The following is a 24,271-nucleotide window of genomic DNA, read 5'->3' on the forward strand; positions in this document are numbered from 1 at the left end:
ATAGCTGCAAGATATTCATTCGAATTTATTAACGCTCCAGTAAACCATTACGGGACCACCGGTCTTCTTGCTTTTGTTTTTGTGGCGGGGGTGGAAAAAATTCATCGAAATGAATTTAAATGAACGTATTCCCAGGCCGACGCTTACTGCGCTTTAATCTTATTACGGATTTCAAAGATGGAGAGCACGTTAACCTTTTTCCGAAGGTTTTCGACTTATTTTTTATTAATCGCAGTGCTCCCCGCGGGTGGCCACCTTCAAATGCCGGCATCCGACTTCCGGGTTCCTATTTTATACTCTCGCGTCTGCTCGCCCCGCCCCTTTTGTGATGTCAGTGGCGGAGCGGGTCTATAAAAGGACCACCGGAAGCGGGCGTGGGTCGGTGCATGGCGGGTTTGGGTCTGGTGCGGGTCAGGGAAACCCTGACCCCGCACATCACTACTCTCTATCCCTTTCTGTTCTCTGACTCCTGAAAGAATGTAGCAGAAGCCAGCTGTCGGAGTCAGAGCTAGAGAACAGCAAGAGTTAGATGGATACTGCTTTTAAAAGGGGTTGTACACCTTTAAATTAACTGTTAGTATGATATAGAGAGGGATATTCGGAGACATTTTGCCATCGCTTTTCATTTTTTATTATTTGTGGTTTTTGCGTTATTTAGCTTTTTATTCAGCAGCTCTCCAGTTTGTAATTTTCAGCACTCTGGTTGCTAGGGTCCAGATTACCCTAGTAACCATGCACTGATTTGAATAAGAGACTAGAATATAAATAGGAGAGGCCTGAATAGAAAGATGAGGAATAAAAAGTAGCAATAACAATACATTTTTAGTTTGACAGAACATTTGTTTTTTTTTTTTGCAGTGTCAGTAAATGCTTCATTATCTCTACTGCCCAACCCGCAGCAGCCAAATGAAGGCTTTGGGGGAATGCTGGGAGTTGTAGTCCAATGACAGCAGGTTGCATTATAAAGAACGAGCCACAGACAAGGTATTTTCCCCCCACCCACCACCAATAAGGAGAAGCATGCCTCCAGCCTCCTGTATCCCTACTGCAGAGGAATGCATATTTATTACATTAATGCACATTTATCATGATCGTCTTTCTCCAAAGAGCAATTTTATGGGTTGTACTGGCAGGAACCCGGGAGATTATTAGACGGTTTCACTCCACTGGTTCTGCATCTCAATATACAGCTATTAGCCAAAAAGCCATTTTAAGAGCCGAATTTCCCCAAATGCACTCCCTGAACTAGTCATGCGACCCCTTTGGACCCCCTCTGGGGCTGTAAAGGTAAGCGGAGGGAGTCAGCAGAGGGGCAAGAATTGCCCCTGGAAATATGGCCGGATTCTGGATCTTTAAAATGTATATTTCCTTCCACTTTATCCAGAAAACGGTCTATAATCCTTGCCGTAAAGCAAGATGGAATTGCTGTCTCTTGTCAAACAGGAAGTAGAGCAGGAAATGCCCTCCCCATGCATGGACATTGAGTGACTATGGGGTAAGTACATTCATTTTCCCCAAACCACCCTACTGGATATTATTACTAATTGTTTTCAGCCACAGTTAAGTGTTATGCTGTTGTCATTCAAGCCCTAGAAAGAGTTTTGTTATTGTTACACTGATTAAATTAATGAGAGCAGTGTGGTCATCAATTATTGGCCAAACATCACATGATCCGCCTGCTCTACCCCCTGCACAAAGCACATCACTATTTAGTCGACCCTCATTGTTGGCTGTGCTTCCTACTGCTTGTGGGCTGAATCCCGTCCCCTACTCTTAGCTTGGTATCACCCTTGTTGGAATGCTCTAATTGCAAATGTTCTGATGTTCTCTTTTACTGCAATTTGGTTTAATGACGTCAATGGTCTGATTGGCTATAGGTTGGTCTGGTAATGGAGGCATTCTAGTACATTGATTGGCTACAATTTGGCCTAACACCTTAAAGGGGTTGTTCGCCTTTAAATTAACTGTTAGTATGATGTAGAGAGTAAGAGTCTGAGACAATTTGCAATAGGTTTTCATTTTTTATTATTTGTGGTTTTTAACTTATTCAGTTTGCAGTTTCCAAAATCTGGTTGCTAGGGTCCAAATTGTCCTAGCAACTATGCTTTGATAAGTAAATGTCCCTTTATAGCTACAGTACAGGTAGAACTGCTATGCCTCTTTAAATAAATCACTTAAGAATATTGAACACATCTGCTCTCCGGTGAAACCTACTACCTCTTCCTGGAGACCATATCAACATAGTGTAAATTCTGGGAAAACATAAAATCCGGCAGCTCCTTTGTATCCTTTACACAAGTAACATCAATCTATATCTCGTTTCCTCCTGACGTGAACACAAAGCAAGGTATTCTGTCTCTATATAGAGAATGTGCTCTCTGCATTCATCCCTGTATCATCATAATGTACCCCCTACTGTAAATGATAAGGATATTAGAAGTCACTGACGGGTTGTTCTGTGACCATATAAAGGCACAAGGCTGCAGGCTGAGTTATACAGGGAACTCTAAATATCACTCATGTATTATAAGGGATAATGTACCCCCTACTGTAAATGATAAGGATATTAGAAGTCACTGAGGGGTTGTTCTGTGACCATATAAAGACACAAGGCTGCAGGCTGAGTTATACAGGGAACTCTGAGTATCACTCATGTATTATAAGGGATAATGTACCCCCTACTGTAAATGATAAGGATATTAGAAGTCACTGAGGGGTTGTTCTGTGACCATATAAAGGCACAAGGCTGCAGGCCGAGTTATACAGGGAACTCTGAGTATCACTCATGTATTATAAGGGATAATGTACCCCCTACTGTAAATGATAAGGATATTAGAAGTCACTGAGGGGTTGTTCTGTGACCATATAAAGGCACAAGGCTGCAGGCTGAGTTATACAGGGAACTCTGAGTATCACTCATGTATTATAAGGGATAATGTACCCCCTACTGTAAATGATAAGGATATTAAAATTCAAGCATGAAATATCATTCTTGCACAAAGGACCTAGTACAAGTCAAAGGGAACACTGCTTGGGATCTTCTCATAATATATATATATATATAGTGAATAAAGTACCCCCTCTTGTAAAATATAAGGATATTATAAGTTACCGAGGAGTTTCATGACCATATAAAAACATGAGGCCGAAGGCCGAGTGTTTTTATACAGGTCATGGAACTCCGAGGTAACTTCTAATATCCTCATATTTTACAACTGGGGGTACTTTATTAATTATAATACACAAATTTTAGTGAGTCATGTGACAGAAATGACATCAGAACTCACCGTTTATAACTGATGACATCGGAACTCACCGTTTATAAGGATATATTTTACAAGATATTCATGGCTTTTGTGTATTATATATATATATATATATATATATATATATATATATATATATATAAAATTATTTTTTTTCGGTATTAGTTTTTCTAATCTTTTTGTTTCAGCCTCTTTACTATTCATCTTCCATTCTGACTGGCTAACTGTAGCCTAGTTGCTAGGGTAATGAAGCACTAGTGACCAGATGGCAGTTTAATAGGGAAGCTTTGTAATCGTCTCTTCATTGCCCCAATGGGGCTCTAACCTTTGTGCGTTACTAGGGGCCCCGCTTTTGTTTTCTATCTTTAGCCCTGCAGAAACACAGGCTTCTGGGAGCAGAGTTCTGGGAACTGCATAAAATAATAAGCTGTCTCGGGTGAGAAGCAATGAAAATGCAGAGTCGACAGAATGTTCAATAATCCTTGGAAGCGGCGAGGAGAGACTTTGTTAGAGGCAACGCGGAGACTTCACACTATCTGCATGAAGCTGATAAGAGAGAGAGGAGGGATCGCTCCTACATTAGTGCGCCAGGAAAACAGCATTGCAGGATATTCCCTCAACTGCAGAAATGTTCAACTCTCACAATATGGCACAATATGAAAGGCCCTTCATCTGCAACACCGGCTCTCCTTTATAGAAACCAATATATAACTGCTTCTCACATGCAAAGGGTCATATAACAGTCTCTGCTTTAAAGGGCGGCGTTTGAAAAAATGCAGCATCAGCTACTTATTATTTGCTAAAAACTTGTATTTCTTCATTTTTCCTCTATAACCAATTTAATCCCAGTCCAGAAATGTCTTTATGTGCAGGTGTGCTGTGTCCTGCAGAGCAGCAGTTACATATAAAAAGAGTATGGGGTAGAAGGTAGACCAGGGCAAGATGGAGACAGTAGGGCAAGATGGAGACAGTAGGGCAAGATGGAGACAGTAGGGTAATATAGAGACGGTACGGCAAGATGGAGACGGTAGGGCAAGATGGAGACGGTAGGGCAAGATGGAGACAGTAGGGTAATATGGAGACACTAGGACAAGATGGTGACAGTAGGACAATATGGAGACAGAAGGGTAAGATGGAGACAGTAGGACAGGATGAAGAAATCAGGGCAGGACAGCAGAGTGAAATGGCAAGTAGGACAAGATGGTGACAATAGGGCAAGATGGAGACAGTAGGACAAGATGGAGACAGTAGGGCAAGATGGAGACAGTAGGGCAAGATGGAGACAGTAGGGCAAGATGGAGACAGTAGGGCAAGATGGAGACAGTAGGGCAAGATGTGACAGTAGGACAAGATGGTGACAGTAGGACAATATGGAGACATTAGGACAAGATGGAGACAGTAGGACAAGATGGAGACAGTAGGACAAGATGGAGACAGTAGAGCAAGATGGAGACAGTAGGGTAAGATGGAGACAGTAGGACAAGATGGAGACAGTAGGACAAGATGGAGACAGTAGGACAAGATGGAGACAGTAGGACAAGATGGAGACAGTAGGACAAGATGGAGACAGTAGGACAAGATGGTGACAGTAGGACAAGATGGAGACAGTAGGACAAGATGGAGACAGTAGGGTGAGCTGGAGACAGTAGGGTGAGCTGGAGACAGTAGGGTGAGCTGGAGACAGTAGGGTAAGCTGGAGACAGTAGGGTAAGATGGAGACAGTAGGACAAGATGGAGACAGTAGAGTAAGATGGAGACAGAAGGGTAAGATGGAGACAGTAGGACAGGATGAAGAAATCAGGGCAGGACAGCAGAGTGAAATGGCCAAAGTCTAATGGCACTGGGAGAGCAGTTAGTGGGCTGACTCTGCTTATGACTAGGATTGCTGAACTATAAATCCCAGGGATAAGGAGGATTAGTAGGGCTACAAATGTTGAAACACCACAAGTGTGAGTTGTTGGAAGGAAGCACTGACATCTTGCCTACTGTAACAATTGCTCCTTTGCTTCCATTTATTTAAATACAGTTTTTTTAGCTAGTTCATGAGCTTGACACTAATTCCAGGTGCTGCTTTACAGATGTACAAAGGTGAGTCCAATGGGCCACATTGAATTGTCTCCCCCACAAGCTGCCAGAAGTGGACAGAGAGAGCTTTTCCATGTGGCTTTTCAGTCCTTGGAAATGTACCTTTTTTTTTCTCCACTAGATGGCGCAGCCCTCTCTTATTATTAATTGTGCTAATTCCATACGTTCAATAAGAGCCCAGGCAGAAAATAACAGTGGCCCATTCGTTAGAATCAAGCCCCATTCTTTTTTTTTTGAAAAAAATCGGAATATTTTTAATTCGACTTCTGCTGATAGAAGAGCCGGGTTAATGACAAATGACTGTGCGTTCCTTTAGGGCGAGACCGAGCTAGCGTTGCACTCTGGGAGTTGTAGTTGTCTTGCAATAGGCACAGCGCCAGTGTTTGTCTCTCTAGACAATCTCCTCGGCCATTGTCCCCAGGGAGATGAATAAGACGAGTATTACACAAACACACACACATAAATTATTCTTACTTCTTGCAGATAGCGCCCAGGCAACATATTAGCCAACCCAAGCACAATTAGTCTATCAAGTTCAGCCTTTACATTATATTCATCTACAAGAGCCTTCCTTCTTTCCTGGCTCCGAAATAGGGAATCTAATAGTTCCTGGGTCTGTCCTCTGATCCTGAAGGGGGGTTGGGGGTATGACTGCAGTGCTGCAAGTAGGCTCGTTGGTTTGGCAAGAAGAGGGGGTCACGGCCACTTTACTGGTCTTCATTAGCCTTTTTCCTTCTCTTTCTAATTAGAGCTCCTATTGCTCTTACTTTCTGACTTCTAAGGTCAAGCCTGGTTGCTAAGTGAATTAAGCCCTAGCAACCGTTCAGCAATTCAAGCCCGAGAGCTGAAGAACAACAAAAAAAAAAAAGTCAATATTTCAGTGATGCACCCTCGCAACACTCTTGTGATGCCACCACTCCATCCTCGCATGCTCGGAGCCAATACGCTGCTTTAAGGGCTCATGCGTTGGGTCTGTGATTACACCAGTTATGGTGCCTGTCAACCCCAATTTGTAAAGGGGAGCTGAGCAGTGGCATAACTAGATGTTACTGGGGCCCACCGGGGTGGTTCACCATTAAAGGATAAGTAAATCTTAAAAATAAGTGAATGTAAAATTGATGAGGGGGCACTTTTGTAATTTACATTCATTATTTATTCTTTTTAAATTCCAAGATATTGAGGGATACATATGCTCTTAATATGAATGAATTTAGTTCCTAGAAAGGTTTCTAATTTTATTCCTAAGCAGAAGAACATCAGCTTCTTTCTTTCTCCTGACAACTTCCTTGACTACTTGCTGGTCAGACTGGTGGGAAACTGACCAGCAGGTGGCGCTGTTGTAACAAAATTCATTCATATTAACAGCACATGTATCCCTTAATATCTTGGAATAAAAACAAAATAAACAATGAATGTAAATTGCAAAAGTGCTTAGAATAGCTCCCTCATCAATTTTACTTTCACTTATTTTTAAGGTTTACTTATCCTTTTGGTATGTTCTAGAGATGCTAATTTTATTCAACTTTTCAATTGGTCTTCACTATTTATTTTTTATAGTTTTTGAATTATTTGCCTTCTTCTTCATCTTTCCAGCTTTCAAATGCTCTGTAAGGCTACACATTTGTTGTTATTGCTACTTTTTAATTACTCGTCTTTCTATTCAGGCCTCTCCTATTCATATTCCAGTCTCTTTTTCAAATAAATGCATGGTTGCTAGGGGAATTTGGACCCTAGCAACCAGAGTGCTGAAATTAACAACTGGAGAGCAGCAGAATAAAAGCTAAATAGCTCAAAAAACACAAATAATCAAAAATGACAACCAATTGCAAATTGTCTCAGAATATCACTCTCTACATCAGTGATCCCCAACCAGTAGCTCGCGAGCAACATGTTGCTCTCCAACCCCTTGGATGTTGCTCCCAGTGGCATCAAAGCAGGTGCTTATTTTTGAATTTCAGGCTTGGAGGCAAGTTTTGGTTGTATAAAAACAGGTGTACTGCCAAACAGAGCCTCAATGTGGGTTGAAAATCCGCATAGGGGCTACTAAATGGCCAATCACCGCCCCTATTTGGCACCCCAGGAACGTTTTTCATGCTAGTGTTGCTCCCCAACTCCTTTTACTTCTGAATGTTGCTCACGGATTCTAAAGGTTGGGGATCCCTGCTCTACATCATACTAAAGTTTATTTAAAGGTGAACAGCCCCTTTAATTTTAGAACCAGAACCCCCAGCAAATCCAGCGATTGTCCTGTTTTACCAATATATATGTTGAAATTGCTTTTTATTTGGTCCTCACGGGGACCCCTATACCTCCTGGGCCCCACTGCAGCCGCAGGGTCTGCTTACTCTGTAGTTGCGCCCCTGGAGCTGAGCAGTTTGGGTGTCTTTGCTGCAGTTTGGGAGATGGTAAAATAAAAATATGAAGGATTTTTAATTAAGAAAAAAACTATCCAGTCTTTGGGGTTCTGGGTTATTCACATTTACTGTCCCGCATTATTTAGGGGTGACTAAAGTCTCACCGCCCTCCCACACGCTGACGATAAAATGTACAAACTGCCAGCGCTCACAAATGCCAGCATTGTACTATAAACTGCCAGGATCCCTTCCTATGTGACGGCATTCCGAAATGTCAGGCAAAGATTGGGGTGAAGTTCAGGCTCCCCTACATCAATCATCTTTTTTAAATCCCCTGAAAATTGCTGTTGTGGCTTTTCTATTGAAATGTCTGTACTCGGGAGAAGCACTTAGCACAGCGGTGAGGCTTTATTCCTTACTCACCCGGAAAGATACTCCCCCCTGGATCCTCTAACAGCCATTACTCACCTCCATTCTCACTGCGTCTGCTAATAATTCCTCTGCCGATTACATTTACATCCCTTATTTATATTAGAACTTTATGCTGACAACGCATCCTGTGTCTCAGGTTTACAGATAAGGAGGAGTTCATTATAGATAATGATTCACTGTCTTCACCTCCTCCCAATTGAGCCGAAGAATCAGAAAGTTGCCAAATAAAAAGCTAATTAATTTTACATTTGCCCTGTTTAGTAGTAGTAGTAGTAGTAGTAGTAGTAGTAGTAGTATATTGTAGTGCATTCCACCTCCCAGGTACTGAGACCTCTATCAAAGACGGAGAACATTCTGTAGCTATTGACGACATCTGCAGGGCCTGGGAAAGTCAGACTTTACTGCTGCATAAAGTGATGTTAGAAAGGCAGTTTAGAGCCACTCTATTCGGGATTGAAAGACTCTATAAAGCTTTCAGAAATAATCTGGAAAGTGGAATTTGAGAGTGAAAAACATTCTGTGATAAAAAAAACCCCATAAAATAGAGGGCTGATACCTTTACTGCTCACAGATTAGAGGCCGTTGGCCTGCGCTCAGCCTCAAAAATGAAGGGGAAGTATCTGCCACTTGAAGTTCTGGTAGATCTATCTATCTATCTATTTAGAAATAAATAAAAGACGGGCCAGCCACCTATGAGATATCCCCTTAGTGCCATACTGCTTAGATCGCAAGGCCCTCCATCTAGGGGGCTTGGGTTAATAGGTTGCTGTCCCCCAAGCCAATAAAGTACAGTAGGGTTCAATTTAGAAAAAAAAATGTGGTTTAATAGACTACACTCCAGTCATGTCGCATTATGCCCAAAAACTGCCCTTCTCAGTCCCAGCAAGCCCCCCAACTTTTACCATGGTCAATGAATCTTGATCATGGCTTCTGTCTGGCTTCCTCCAAACAATGTTTGTGTTTATTTCCTACCAATTGTGTGCCCAAAGTAAAAATGAAGGTCCCTCCAGTCTATGCACCCCAAATCGGTCTCCAACAAGACCCCTTTATCAGTTGTACAATTTAAAGGATAAGTAAACCTTAAAAATAAGTGTAAAATTTTGCAACATACATACATTATTTATTTGTTTTTAATTCCCAGATATTGAAGGATACATGTGCTGTTAATATGAATGAATTTTGTTACAACAGCGCCACCTGCTGGTCATTTTCCCACCAGTCTGACCAGCAAGTAGTCAAGGAAGTTGTCAGGAGAAAGAAAGAGGCTGATGTTCTTCTGCTTAGGAATAAAATTAGAAACCTTTCTCACATCTTTCCTAAGCAGAAGAACATCAGCCTCTTTCTTTCTCCTGACAACTTCCTTGACTACTTGCTGGTCAGACTGGTGGGAAACTGACCAGCAGGTGGCGCTGTTGGAACAAAATTCATTCATATTAACAGCACATGTATCCCTTAATATCTTGCAATTTAAAAAGTATAAATAATAAATGAACAAAAGTGCTTAGAATGGAACCCTCCTCAATTTTACATTCGCTTATTGTTAAGGTTTACTTATCCTTTAAGAACTGTGTCATCTAAAGGGGCATTATAGGACCGTATCCATACCATAGGTGCCCATATACAGAACATACCCAGGGGCGTAACTACAGAGGAAGCAGACCCTGCGGCTGCCAGGAGGTATAGGGGCCCCAATTAGTGAGCCGTTTCAACATATTTTGGTAAAAAAGGACAACCTCTGGATACGTTGCGGGCCCTAAAATGAATTCGCTGAGGGGCCCAGTAACATCTTGTTATGCCAATGAAAAAAAACACTAAAATAATAAACAGCAGTCCCACCAAACATTGTAGCTCATCAGAAAAGCCTCTGCTCCCCCACCGACAGCGGCTATAGGAGATAGATCAGAGACCAGGGATGCCCTATTTCTGCTATACACCCTGAATTAAGTGTTGATCAGGGTTTAATGGTTATTTTGCTTTACTGCAGAAACTGAGATTCTATTCCTATTCTGCCTGACAGGCATCCAGCACTGCTCCACTCCAGGAGGGCCCCAGCTGAGCACCATTGAGTTTAGTGTCTTGTGTCATCAGCCCCCAGCTAGGAGCCCAACTGCTGTGCCCAAACGCTCCTCCGCCAAGCTTTTTTGGCTCTGCTCGGAAGGGTAGAGGAAAGCATCTCGGTATTACTGAGCAAGCAATCCTGAAAGTTTCCCTGGGAATATAAAGTAGAGTAAAAAGTGCAGCAGAGCAACAGGATCATGAACATTTGTATACGGAGAAATAAGCAAAACATACATGCTTTGTTTCAAAAAATATATAATGGGGAGGAACAAACCAGACATACGTAACGGAAAATGGTACATCATTTAACTTTAAAGGGATACTGTCATCAGAAAACATGATTTTTTCAAAATGAATCAGTTAATAGTGCTGCTCCAGCAGAATTCTGCACTGAAATCCATTTCTCAAAAGAGCAAACAGATTTTTTTATATTCAATTTTGAAATCTGACATGGGGCTAGACATATTGTCAATTTGCCAGCTGCCCCCAGTCATGTGACTTGTGCCTGCACTTTAGGAGAGAAATGCTTTCTGGCAGGCTGCTGTTTTTCCTTCTCAATGTAACTGAATGTGTCTCAGTGAGACATGGGTTTTTACTATTGAGTGTTGTTCTTAGATCTGCCAGGCAGCTGTTATCTTGTGTAAAGGTGCCCATACACGGGGCGATAAAAGCTGCCGACAGACCGAGTCGGCAGCTTATTGGCCCGTGTGTGGGGGCCCCCGACGGGCTTCCCCGATCGAGATCTGGCCGAAAGTCGGCCAGATCTCGATCGGATGGGGTTAAAAATCCCGTCGGATCGCGGCCGCATCTGTTCGTTGATGCGGCCCCATGATCCGACCGCCCGTTTGCGAACGTGAAGGATCCGATCGTTGGGCCCTAGGGCCCACGATCGGATCAGCCCGATATTGCCCACCTCAAGGTGGGCATATCGGAGGGAGATCCGCTCGTTTGGCGACATCGCCAAACGAGCGGATCTATCCGTGTATGGCCACCTTTAGGGAGCTGTTATCTTGTGTTAGGGAGCTGTTATCTTGTGTTAGGGAGCTGCTATCTGGTTACCTTCCCATTGTTCTTTTGTTTGGCTGCTGGGGGGGGGGAAGGGAGGGGTGAAATCACTCCAACTTGCAGTACAGCAGTAAAGAGTGATTGAAGTTTATCAGAGCACAAGTCACATGACTTGGGGCAGCTGGGAAATTGACAATATGTCTAGCCCCATGTCAGATTTCAAAATTGAATATAAAAAAATCTGTTTGCTCTTTTGAGAAATGGATTTCAGTCCAGAATTCTGCTGGAGCAGCACTATTAACTGATTCATTTTGAAAAAAAAATTTTTCCCATGACAATATCCCTTTAAATTTAGCATTGTAGCTGTTAAAGGAAGGGTAATGCTATTATATTACTTTTATAAATAAACATTGCTGAACCATTCACCAACCTTCGGGGCAGTAAATAGTTTTTGTCTGGGCTATTTTCCAATAGGCTTGGCAAAGCCATTTCTCTATCCACTCTTGAGTGGAATAGTACAGGTATAGGACCTGCAGAATGCTCAGACCAGGGGTTTCGGATCTTTCCGTAATTTGGACCTTCATACCTTAAGTCTACTAGAAAATCGAATTAAATAAACCCAATAGGCTGGTTTTGCCTCCAATAAGGATTAATTATATCTAAAGGTGGCCATACACGGGCCGATAAAAGCTGCCGACAGACCGTGTCGGCAGCTTATTGGCCCGTGTATGGGGGCCCCCGACGGGCTTCCCCGATCGAGATCTGGCCGAAAGTCGGCCAGATCTCGATCGGATGGGATTAAAAAATCCCGTCGGATCGCGGCCGCATCTGTTAGTTGATGCGGTCCCGCGATCCGACCGCCCGTTTGGCGAACGCTAGGATCCGATCGTTGGGCCCTAGGGCCCACGATCGGATCAGCCCGATATTGCCCACCTCAAGGTGGGCATATCGGAGGGAGATCCGCTCGTTTGGCGACATCGCCAAACGAGCGGATCTATCCGTGTATGGCCACCTTTAGTTGGGATCAAGTACAAGCGACTGTTTTATTATTACACAGAAAAAGGGAATCATTTTTAAAGATTTGGATTATTTGATTATAATGGAATCTGCGGGAGATGGACTTTTCCGTAATTTGGAACTCTCTGGATAACGGGTTTCCAGATAACGGATCCCATACCTGTACTACTATGGGATAAAACATCAGGAGGTGCAAGAAACTGATACCACCCCAACTGATACAATATATGGTCAACACTATCCAGACACCCGATGTCTTGGCCTGAGTTGGAACATGAGTGAGTGTTTGGGGATTTTATATAAGACATTTGTGTAATAATATAATACTCTTTCCCGTATAATTATTTTTTATTCCCGTTTTTCCTTTTAAATTCCATTTAAAAGAATCAAAATGCATCAGGTAACGGCTCCGGCCCCGAGTACATCTGCTTTATCTCAAACTGCAGCAAAATCAACACCCTGAGATACTCATTATCTGACCGCAGATGCAGTCGCTCGAAGAGATCTAGCGACAAATAAGCAGAAAACAAGCGATAACGTTCCCAAAGTGCTGAAAAGCTGCATTTCGACGTCTAATCTCCTCGTAGATGGATGGGATTGCAAATACCTGGAACGCTTTAGAAATGTAAACTGTCCTGTTGAATTTCCCCGTAAGCCATGACAAAGAGTGGAAATTTATTAGTTATCAGTTCTGGCACCCTCCTGTTACCTTGGCTTATCGGACTCTTGTTGGCGAGCGGGAGAGGAGAAGGAACTTGCCAGCTCTGGAGAAAACTGCTGCTCTCAACACCCTGCTACCAGCCACGGCGGTTTTTTTATTCATTTAGATGTTGGCCAGTGTTGTCTGCTTGTAAAGGAGCACGAATAACATGGCCAGCGGCTCATCCGATTTAGTGAATTTATTGCCTCCTTCTTGTATTGATTTATTTTGTACAACAGATATTGGTGTGAGAGTGTGTTTGAGAAAGCTTTCTTTAGGGAGGTGCAAATATAGGAATGTGAACTGGGTTTCACATATAATGGGGCACTAGGCATAAAGAAGAGATGGGGAGAAATAATAGGTACAGTTGTGCAAGATGGAGGCAATAGGGCAATATGTAGACAATAGTGTAGGATGGTTGACAGTAGGCAAAATGGAGATAGTAGAGTAAGATAAAGTTGACCAAGATTGAGACAATGGGACCAGTAGAGCAGTATGGAGACAGTAGAGCATGACTGAGGCAAGATGGAGACAATTGGGCAGTATGTTGACAGTAGGTCAAAATGGATACATAGGGTGAAACATAGGTAAAAAAATAGACAATACAGCATCAACAGGGCAAGATGGAGACTGTAGAACAGTGATCCCCAACCAGTAGCTCGTGAGCAACATGTTGCTCCCCAACCCCTTGGATGTTACTCCCAGTGGCCTCAAAGCAGGTGCTTATATTTTAATTCCAGGCTTGGAGGCAAGTTTTGGTTGCATAAAAAACAGATGTACTGCCAAACAGAGCCTCAATGTAGGTTGACAATCCACATAGGGGCTACCAAATGGCCAATCACAGCCCTTATTTGGCAGCCAAGAACATTTTCCATGCTAGTGTTGCTCCCCAACTCATTTTACTTCTGAATGTTGCTCACGGGTTGAAAAGGTTGGGGATCCCTGCTGTAGAATAAGAAAAACCATAGTGAAGTTAGATGGAAACATTAGAACAAGATGACCATAGTAAGGCTAGATGAAAACATTATAACAAGATGGAGACTGTAGAACAAGATGACCATAGTAAGTCTAGATTGAATCATTAGAACAAGACTGAAACAGTAGGGCAAGGTAACCATTGCAAGACTAGCTGGAAACATTAGAACAAGATCGGGACAGTAGGACATGCTAACGATAATAAGGCTAGATGGAAACATTAGAACAAGATTGAGACACTAGGGGGCAGATGTATCAAGGGTCGAATTTTGAGGGGTTAAATTCCTAGAAATTCAACTAGGGAATAGAATCGAAAAGGCAATTCGGGCAAATTTTCGCGCTGTCAAATGGGCGAATATTCGCAGGGGAATAGGCGCAAGATCGAATATTCGCTCGAAGGATTTTCATTCGATCGAATGCCTTTTTATTCGATCAAAAACTTGGAAAACAAGCCTATGGGACTTTCCCATAGGCTTTTAAAGCAATTCAGTAGGTTTTAGGTGGCGAAGTAGGCAGTCGAAGTATTTTTAAAAGAGACAGTACTTCGACTATCGAATGGGCGAATAGTCGCATCGTTTTTGTGCTCGATCCAGTACTTCGACTATCGAATGGGTGAATAGTCGCAGCGTTTTTGCGTTCGATCTATTTGAATCATTCTACTCAGGCGAATTTACGCCAATTCGATAGTCGAAGAGCACATAAAACTACTCGAAATTCGAGCTTTTTTTCCCTCACCCGAGTTTGGTGAATGGGCCCCTAGGACAAGGCAACCATAGTGAGGTTAGATGGAAACATTAGAACAAGATGGAGATATGGGGACTGTAGGAGAAGACCATAGTAAGGCTGGATGGAAACATTAGAACACGATTTGGACAGTAGGACAAGTTAACCATAGTAAGGCTAAATGGAAACATAACAAGATGGGGACAGTAGGACAAGGCAACCATAGTGAGGTTGGATGGAAACATTAGAACAAGATGGAGATATGGGGACTGTAGGAGAAGACCATAGTAAGGCTGGATGGAAACATTAGAACACGATTTGGACAGTAGGACAAGTTAACCATAGTAAGGCTAAATGGAAACATAACAAGATGGGGACAGTAGGACAAGGCAACCATAGTGAGGTTGGATGGAAACATTAGAACAAGATGGAGATATGGGGACTGTAGGAGAAGACCATAGTAAGGCTGGATGGAAACATTAGAACACGATTTGGACAGTAGGACAAGTTAACCATAGTAAGGCTAAATGGAAACATAACAAGATGGGGACAGTAGGACAAGGCAACCATAGTGAGGTTGGATGGAAACATTAGAACAAGATGGAGATATGGGGACTGTAGGAGAAGACCATAGTAAGGCTGGATGGAAACATTAGAACACGATTTGGACAGTAGGACAAGTAACCATAGTAAGGCTAAATGGAAACATAACAAGATGGGGACAGTAGGACAAGGCAACCATAGTGAGGTTGGATGGAAACATTAGAACAAGATGGAGATATGGGGACTGTAGGAGAAGACCATAGTAAGGCTGGATGGAAACATTAGAACACGATTTGGACAGTAGGACAAGTTAACCATAGTAAGGCTAAATGGAAACATAACAAGATGGGGACAGTAGGACCAGGCAACCATAGTGAGGTTGGATGGAAACAGTAGATAGGGACAGTTAGATAAGTTAGCCATAGTAAGGCTAGATAAAACACTGACAACCAAAGGCTTTGAAGCTGTGATGAGAACAGTAATGCAACAATAGGGCAGAATGGAAGCCCACCATGACCAGAGATCCTTTTTGCACATTTTCTCAAAAAGAACTGTATCATTTTCTAGAGAACATCTAATGTATTTTTTCCTATTCACATGCATCATCCCTACCTCCACCAACCATCAGTTGAATGATCCACCTAGGGGTGGCCTCATCAGAGTCTGATTGTCGCACTCTGGCTGAAGGAAACCTAAGAGAAAGAACTTTGTTGGCTACAAATGGGTAGTGTAGTCATTATTGTTGCTAAACTTTCTGACATTTGCCCATGTGTAGGTGTCGAAGTTCTCATTTCTGTTTAGAACCGGACCCATTGTGATCAGACATGTCAGTAGATCCATATGGCAGCTGATTATATGGGCGTGCGCATTCAATTATTATTATGGAATAGAATCGATGGGCCAGTTGGTTGGATCCAGGACAAAAGTCAGTCTGTCTTGTCTATCTATCTATATCAGAAAAATCTAAGCCTTGGGATGGCCTCCCTTGTGTTCAGCCGGTTAAATGAATATTTTTATAGTTTGGCTTATTATTTGTTATCTTCTCTGAGAACAAGCCGTCACCCATCCATCATACAAAATCAATATGATGGGGAAATCTATGGTACGGTTTATCAGAGCAGCTTATTTCGGGAGCGAGTCTGACTGATAACTAGAACATAAATCTCAGAAGTTCTTTCTAGGGAACTGGCTTTTCGCACTTGCTGCTCCGTCCCGAACAAGAGTGACATTCGTCCTGAAATAAGAACAACCCGTAGATATAACTGTACCCCCCGGGAAATCAGCGGGGAACAGAAATCTTCTGCTGAACAACATCATTGCATTGCAGAGATACTGTCATCACAATATTGTGTTTACTTGCTGTATCCCTGAGAACAAAACAACGTTACCACTTATATTATCATTATTTATATAGCACCAACAGGCTTGGACTGGGCCAACGGGATCCTGAAAAAAACCCCAGTAGGCACCAGCCCTAGTAGGCCCCACCCACCCAGACCTGCTCCCTGCACGACACCTTCTTTGCTGCTTCCGACCTCCCTACCTGCCCCCCCACATGGCCGCAAGATGAAAGAGGTTTGGGGGGCAGAGGGGGTGTATGGGGGGCCCTGAGGAAACAGCCCCAATGGGCCCCCCTCCCAGTCCTACGCAGAGCATATTCCCAATACTGTACAGAGTTTTGTTATTCCCATCAGTTCCAATCTAAGGGTCGTATTGCATTCCCATCAGCCTCTGTCCCAATGAGCTTACAATCTGAGGGCCCTACCACATTCCCATCAGCCTCTGTCCCAATGAGTTTACAATCTAAGGGCCCTATCACATTCCCGTCAGCCTCTGTCACAATGAGTTTACAATCTAAGGGCCCTACCACATTCCCATCAGTCTCTGCCCCAATGAGCTTACAATCTAAGGTCCTTATCACATTTCCTTCAGTCCTTGTCCCAATGAATTTACAATCTAAGGGCCCTACCACATTCCCATCAGTCCCTGCCCCAATGAGCTTACAATCTAAGGTCCCTATCACATTCCCATCAGCACCTGCCCCAATGAGCTTACAACCTAAGGTCCTTATCACATTCCCATCAGTCCTTGTCCCAATGAATTTACAATCTATGGGCCCTATCACATTCCCACCAGTTCCTGTCTCAGTGAGCTTACAGTCTAAGGTCCCTATCACATTCCCATCAGTTTCTGTCCCAATGAGCTTACAATCTAAGGGTCCTATCACATTCCAGTCAGCCTCTGTCCCAATGAGCTTGCAATCTAAGGTTCCTATCACATTCCCACTAGTCCCTGCCCCATTGAGCTTACAACCTAAGGTCCTTATCACATTCCCATCAGTCCTTGTCCCAATGAACTTACAATCTAAGGGCCCTATCACATTCCAATCAGTCCCTGCCTCAATGAGCTTACAATCTAAGGTTCCTATCACATTCCCATCAGCACATGCCCCAATGAGCTTACAACCTAAAGTCCTTATCACATTCCCACCAGTCCCTGCCCCATTGAGCTTACAACCTAAGGTCCTTATCACATTCCCATCAGTCCTTGTCCCAATGAACTTACAATCTATGGGACCTATCACATTCCCACCAGTTCCTGTCCCAGTGAGCTTACAGTCTAAGGCCCCTATCACATTCCCATCAGTCCCTGCCCCAATGAGCTTGCAATCTAAGGTTCCTATCACATTCCCACTAGTCCCTGCCCCATTGAGCTTACAACCTAAGGTCCTTATCACATTCCCATCAGTCCTTGTCCCAATGAACTTACAATCTAAGGGCCCTATCACATTCCAATCAGTCCCTGCCTCAATGAGCTTACAATCTAAGGTTCCTATCACATTCCCATCAGCACATGCTCCAATGAGCTTACAACCTAAAGTCCTTATCACATTCCCACCAGTCCCTGCCCCATTGAGCTTACAACCTAAGGTCCTTATCACATTCCCATCAGTCCTTGTCCCAATGAACTTACAATCTATGGGACCTATCACATTCCCACCAGTTCCTGTCCCAGTGAGCTTACAGTCTAAGGCCCCTATCACATTCCCATCAGTCCCTGCCCCAATGAGCTTGCAATCTAAGGTTCCTATCACATTCCCACTAGTCCCTGCCCCATTGAGCTTACAACCTAAGGTCCTTATCACATTCCCATCAGTCCTTGTCCCAATGAATTTACAATCTAAGGGCCCTATCACATTCCAATCAGTCCCTGCCTCAATGAGCTTACAATCTAAGGTTCCTATCACATTCCCATCAGCACATGCCCCAATGAGCTTACAACCTAAAGTCCTTATCACATTCCCACCAGTCCCTGCCCCATTGAGCTTACAACCTAAGGTCCTTATCACATTCCCATCAGTCCTTGTCCCAATGAACTTACAATCTATGGGACCTATCACATTCCCACCAGTTCCTGTCCCAGTGAGCTTACAGTCTAAGGCCCCTATCACATTCCCATCAGTCCCTGCCCCATTGAGCTTGCAATCTAAGGTCCCTATCACATTCCCATCAGTCCCTACCCCAACAGAGTTTACAATCTAAGGTCCCTATCACATTCCTATCAGTCCCTGCTCCAGTAAACTTATAGTCTAAGCTAGGGAGTAGTTGATTTTGCAGTTCACCTGGGATTCTATTCCCTGATCACACACGCAGCCTGCAGAGACAGGTCCCTATCAAAGTCACACACTAGGGGAAATTTTATCAGGAGCCAATTAACTTAAAGAAAGGGATAGAAAAATACTGCTTTCAATAGTACCCCCACCAGTACTTGATTGGATCTAAATCTATGCTAGTAGCAAATAATTCTAATTATTTCTTTAATGTTTAAATGGTGCTGCCAATTACAATAAGACCCTTATCTGGACAACCCTAGATCTCAAACCTTCCAGATAACCGGTTGCAGATCCAATACCCCATATAAACACCCCCAGATATAGAAGGGCAGTTATGTTATTGTGGTTTGCTGCCTGGGCACAACGCTTTTGGGCTGCTGCTGCAAATCCTGGTACAGTACAGCTTTAAGGAGGCCAATAAGACATGAGCTTCACGTTGCATGGGTGACATCATTGGTTCTTGGCTCTCTTTATTCTGTCTCTGGTTACAACCAAGGCTGCAGGCTGCCTGTATGTGTGTGTGAACAAGGAATTGAATCCCAGGTGAACTGCAAACCCAACCCTTCCCTCGCTTGCACTCTATTTATCTATATTGCGCTTTTATGCTCCATTTGCCTGCATATTTTTTCTTTGCTTGTTGACAAGAAGCTCATGCACTGCTGCTGCTGTATAAAAATTATCCTTTTTTTTTCAACCAGGGGAAGGAGGGAGGGATTAAACAAGGTGCAATTTGCATCCTCCCCTCTCTTCGTTTCTCTCTGAACTGCTTGCATGCATTTCTGTTGACAGGGGGCTCTCTCTGGCCCGTGGGGGTCTAACTGATCTAGGAAGGCATTAGCTTGGCTCTACTTGAAGGGTGCCAAGCAAAGAGAGGGAGATCACATGCCAAATGCTAAACTGCCTTTGCCTTCGGCACCTGCTTTTGGATACTGATATTGGTGGTGAAAAGGGAGGATGAGATATTATCTTTGCACTTAAAGCGACTGAAATCCCATATCCTTTTATCCCCCTTGCAGAAGGCAATGATAAAGCTATTTTCCTATGTCGGCTGCAGCTGATGTTTTATTAAAGGCTTTGCAGCTCCAAAGCTACTCTCCATGGTGCTGAAATGTCTCTTCCGCTTTCTCCCCCATCTCTCCCCCTCACCTTCCATTACAGGGGAGACCAGCAGCCGCTCAGGGGATGAGACATAGAAATATGAGTGGCTTCTCGCCTCGGAGCGAAGACATTTTTCAGCAGCCAAGACAAGAGCGACAGCAGACACCCTGAGCAGCTGGAGGTTTGATGTACGTGTTGTGAAACAAAGACAAGAGCTGCTTGCCCACAAGGGAGGCTGCAATTCATGGTTCCGGGTAACCGAGCCCCTGTGTAGAGTATTCAGACAGTGCTGGGAGGTAAGTGACGGGTGCTCTTGAGTGCTGAAGTCAGCTTTGGACAATGCTTTAGATTAAAAGCAGCAGTATCAGACAGATTGCAGGGAGGCTGACGGTACTGCACTGAGCCCACCAGACTGAAAACATTCACGGCAGACCATGTTCCACAATCCAGCCCATCTGCAAGGCACTTAAATTTGGAGGTCATCTGGTCAGTTGCCTCTCAAACCGGTCACAATTTCATGTGTCGGGGTTGGACCCATCGGCTTACCCTATCTTGCCAGCCAGGACTACTGTCTACCTTGCTTGGGTTGGGTGCTATTCCAATGAATTTCAACATCTGAACCTGCAGGAAGGTCTCCACTTCCTCCTCCAGTTCTCTCGGCCTCCGGTGCATAAAGACTATCCCTATTAAGAAAATGTTGAAGGGACTGTGAAAGGGAGGATGGCTGCTGGAAGATTACTGCTCTATGCTGGCCTCGCTCTTGCTTTGTGTGCCCTGGGCATGCTAGCTGTGGCCATCTGCTCCGACCACTGGTATGAAACAGACGCCAGAAGGCACAGAGAAAGGTGCAAAGGATTCACAAACAGAAGAATTGACCCCGGATTCATCTATAACTCCAACAATAACCTGCCTCTGAGAGCTAGCAGGTCCAGGCTAGACCGCTGGGAGGGCAAACTACTTCTTGCAAGGAACCGTAGGCAGCTTTTTGCCATGAGTGCTGCAGATGAGTGCAATAGGCAATATAATTCCACCAATATGGGCCTCTGGAGGAAATGTCATCGGCTGGGATTTGATCAAGACATCGAAGATATCATTGTCAAAGGTAGGACTGTTGGTTTTTAATAGAATTACCTATGACAGTAGTTTTTGCTTTTGGAGTGATGTTACAATGATAGTAACTGCCATCGTTTTGAGTGATGTCACAATAACAGGTGCTACCATCGTTTTGATATTATAATAGTAGCTACTCAGTTTTCAGTTAATAAATGTTCAGAAGAGGCCTAATTGGCTTTGGCTTGAATGATTCATAAATGTTAAAAAAAACAAAAATAGAAGACATATCTTTTGGAGGGGGGGTTGATCTTTCCATCACTATGCAGTTTTCCCAGCATTAATATGCACAGACCTATCCCAATGGAATACAACAGCAACTTCATGTATCGGTGATGGATATGCTGACCTTTTACAGTGACCCTAATCATTGATCCCAAAAGTACAAGTTGATTTTGTTGATTGCTGTGGTACTCAAGGGGATCTATAACCTCCCCAGCCCTGAGGCTAATGCCCCCGTTGTACTGCCCTATGCGCATTCCATCACTTTGTTGCATTCTCTTCTTTCAGTGACGTTGCTGTGATACTTTGTGGAATTGTTTAATCTGTAGTGGGAGTTATCTGACGCACAGGTAACATCTCATGGTGTTAAATGTACAGCTCTGAAAGGTTGTTTTGAGTAGTCAACAAATGTGTCTATTCCTGGCAATATGTACATAGAATTATATAGATATAAACCATTTTTATCTCGGACCCTCTCCATATTTTAAGTTAGAGACGGGCCAAGAAGCCTGTTGACAATGGCAGAAAATCAGCAGTGCAGTGAGTATCACCATTTATGGGTCTAATATCAATGAATTCTGGGCTTATCTCTAAGGTTGCAAGTGTTCTGCAACAAGGGTCTGCTACATAATTATATTGGGATGTACTGGGACCCATCGTGCTGTCACCCATTTTGTAGTCATTGTCAGAGGATGTTTTTGCTTAGCAGATGCAAGATGTATTAACACAAGTACCAAGATACCAATATCTTTCTACCCCTAATTCTAGTATTACCCCTACGCCAGTGGTGGTTGTAGGACTTTTTCAGACAAACAGCATTTGGCCAGCCCCCCCCCCCTAGTTCATAACAAGGTTACCAATATAGAAAGGTGTCAGTCTTTCCATTATTTTTCCAAAGCATTTCGGTTTTCATCTCATTTCTCAACCTAAATGGCATTAAAACTTTGCTTAAAGTATATCTAAGTGGGTGTTATTTTCAAATCTCACCATAACCAGCCTTTAGGCTAAACCCTTCCTTACACACTCCCAAGTTCTTCCCATGAGCATTTTGGCAACCACTCTTCTACACCCACAATGGAAATATCCCTTCCCCCTGCCAATAAATAGGAACCCACGGAATATCATTAAAATGGGACACAACAAGATTGATTGGGGTAGGCCTAGAGCTCATCTAGCATAGCGATCAGAGATAGGAAGTAGATGTTTGTCTTGTTTATAATCAACTATAATTCCCAGTATCTGCCTCCATCTCAACTGGAATAAGTATACTGGGAGTTTTAGGTGGTATAGTGTGCAACAGGTTGCATGTGCCTTCATTATCTACTGTGTGGGACCCTTTTTTTCCAGCACAAGTTGATAAATGCATCATCTTTCTAATAACACTGGGTCAAATGGGCAGCTCTCTTATGGGTTTGTCAAGTTTCTCCCCAGTTCTTCTTATTGATGAATGACTGCTGCTTTATTTAAGCCTTTCTTACAGTAGAGGGGCAATCACACTCAAATGATATCCATTCCAAAATTAGTTCCCAATAGTTGCCAATTGCAACTATGACCTTTTAAAAATGGCCGAAGGTTTGAAGGAAAGGGAAGATTTAATGAATAGTGATAGATTTCTAAAGCTGCCAATCCCTCCGGGAGAATGGGATGTGGGAATTTTATAGAGACGGGTGCATCAAAGGAAATATATTTATATCGTCTTGAGTTATTAATGGAATACGAGGAGCAAAGATAGTCAAGTGTTGAGCAGAGACATGGAAACATTGTCAGGGAAGTTTAAATATACAGATGAGTTCATAATGTCCTCACTTATGACAGTAAGAGATTCTCCAGAGAGAGGGAGAGGGAAATGAATTCATCAGAAGCAATGCTATCATCTCAAATTGGCAAATGAAATGGTTGATTGGTTGTTTATCAGTGGTTTTATGTGTGAGTCGTTGGGACAACAATTTCCAGACACTGGTCTACAATCCAACTCAAGATGAACACTATCTCCAGAGAGAAAATTTGATCAGCTATGGTCTCGTGTGACCATGAATTGGAGTTCATTAGCCATATGTTGATTATATCACTTGGACCTCTTGTAAGTGTTCACGTAGTCCTGGTGCCAACCAACGAAATCACTGGTTGCTTTTGGAAATATCAAGCTCAACAAGGGTTGACCCGCATGAGTAAAAATCAGTGGTGACTTTATTATATTCAAAGGAAAATAACTTGCAGGCCAAATGCTCAGCCCATGTTGATGACCAAATCAAGCAAAGATCTGATAACTTGGCTGGTCACCAAACGATAACTCTTGAGGTGTTTGTCCAGCCTACTCCTCAAGTCTAAATTACACTACACAATAGGGATAGGGATAAATTATAGTCTTACTGACCTATATTCCATGTACATTTTATAAAAAGGTGTCTAGAGGAGGCCATCAACATATTTTTATGGCTCCTAGCCTACCCAAGGCCTCCATAGACTTTTTTCTTTTAATGACATCAGTTCTTCAATAGAGTCGGGCCCACGGGTGTGTGGGTTTGGAAGCAACTCATCTCATTACATGGAAGAAGTTGAGCGGCTCCGTATGGCACCATGCTGAATTATGGTTTGATGTAAGCAGCTAACCCAGACACGGGAGGCTTCTGAAAACCTTATATGTTGATGGGTTTCTAGGGTTCAACTTGAGAAACACTGTGCAATTACTCCGTGATGATTGGTCCAAAATGGACTCGCTGCCAGACCCCTGGCATCCTAGTCTTCCACTGTGTGTAGGGTTGTTGTTCCCAATCTCAGTCTCTGCCCACCTGATGACACATCACAGTGATAAACACACTCAATTAGAAGAGCTGTGAGGTTCAGCCAGTCTCAAGGTTTCATTGGAGTCTTGATCTTATTTTCACTTTATCTGTATAAATGTGGTAATAGTCTGAAATGCACCTATCTCCACCCAATAAATATTTATATTATGTCAGTGAAAATAAAGGGAAAGTTGATGATGTCCCTGAATGTGATATATTTCCCCACTTATTTTCATTGACAAAATCTCAGCTTTGTGCCATAGCAAGTAAGGTCATCCTCTAGCTAT

General features: G+C 43.2%; 1 protein-coding gene across 3 annotated transcripts in view; it reads left to right on the plus strand.

Moving 5' to 3' along the window:
• LOC108704356 (transmembrane protein 178B) overlaps positions 1-24,271 on the plus strand; it is a 146,523-nt gene that overhangs the window by 2,776 nt on the left and 119,476 nt on the right. Inside the window, exons 2-4 of one of the 3 annotated variants that reach the window (XM_041585897.1) lie at positions 859-1,287; positions 1,385-1,495; positions 19,930-20,971. In XM_041585897.1, the coding sequence (XP_041441831.1) occupies positions 20,590-20,971 (382 nt within the window). In that variant the 5' untranslated portion in view covers positions 859-1,287; positions 1,385-1,495; positions 19,930-20,589. Of the gene's footprint in view, positions 1-858; positions 1,288-1,384; positions 1,496-19,229; positions 19,315-19,929; positions 20,972-24,271 lie in introns of those variants that run through there. The other 2 variants (XM_041585896.1, XM_018240857.2) reach the window with 2 other exon arrangements.

The sequence above is a fragment of the Xenopus laevis genome, chromosome 3L (assembly GCF_017654675.1).
Source record: "Xenopus laevis strain J_2021 chromosome 3L, Xenopus_laevis_v10.1, whole genome shotgun sequence".
NCBI lineage: Eukaryota > Metazoa > Chordata > Amphibia > Anura > Pipidae > Xenopus > Xenopus laevis.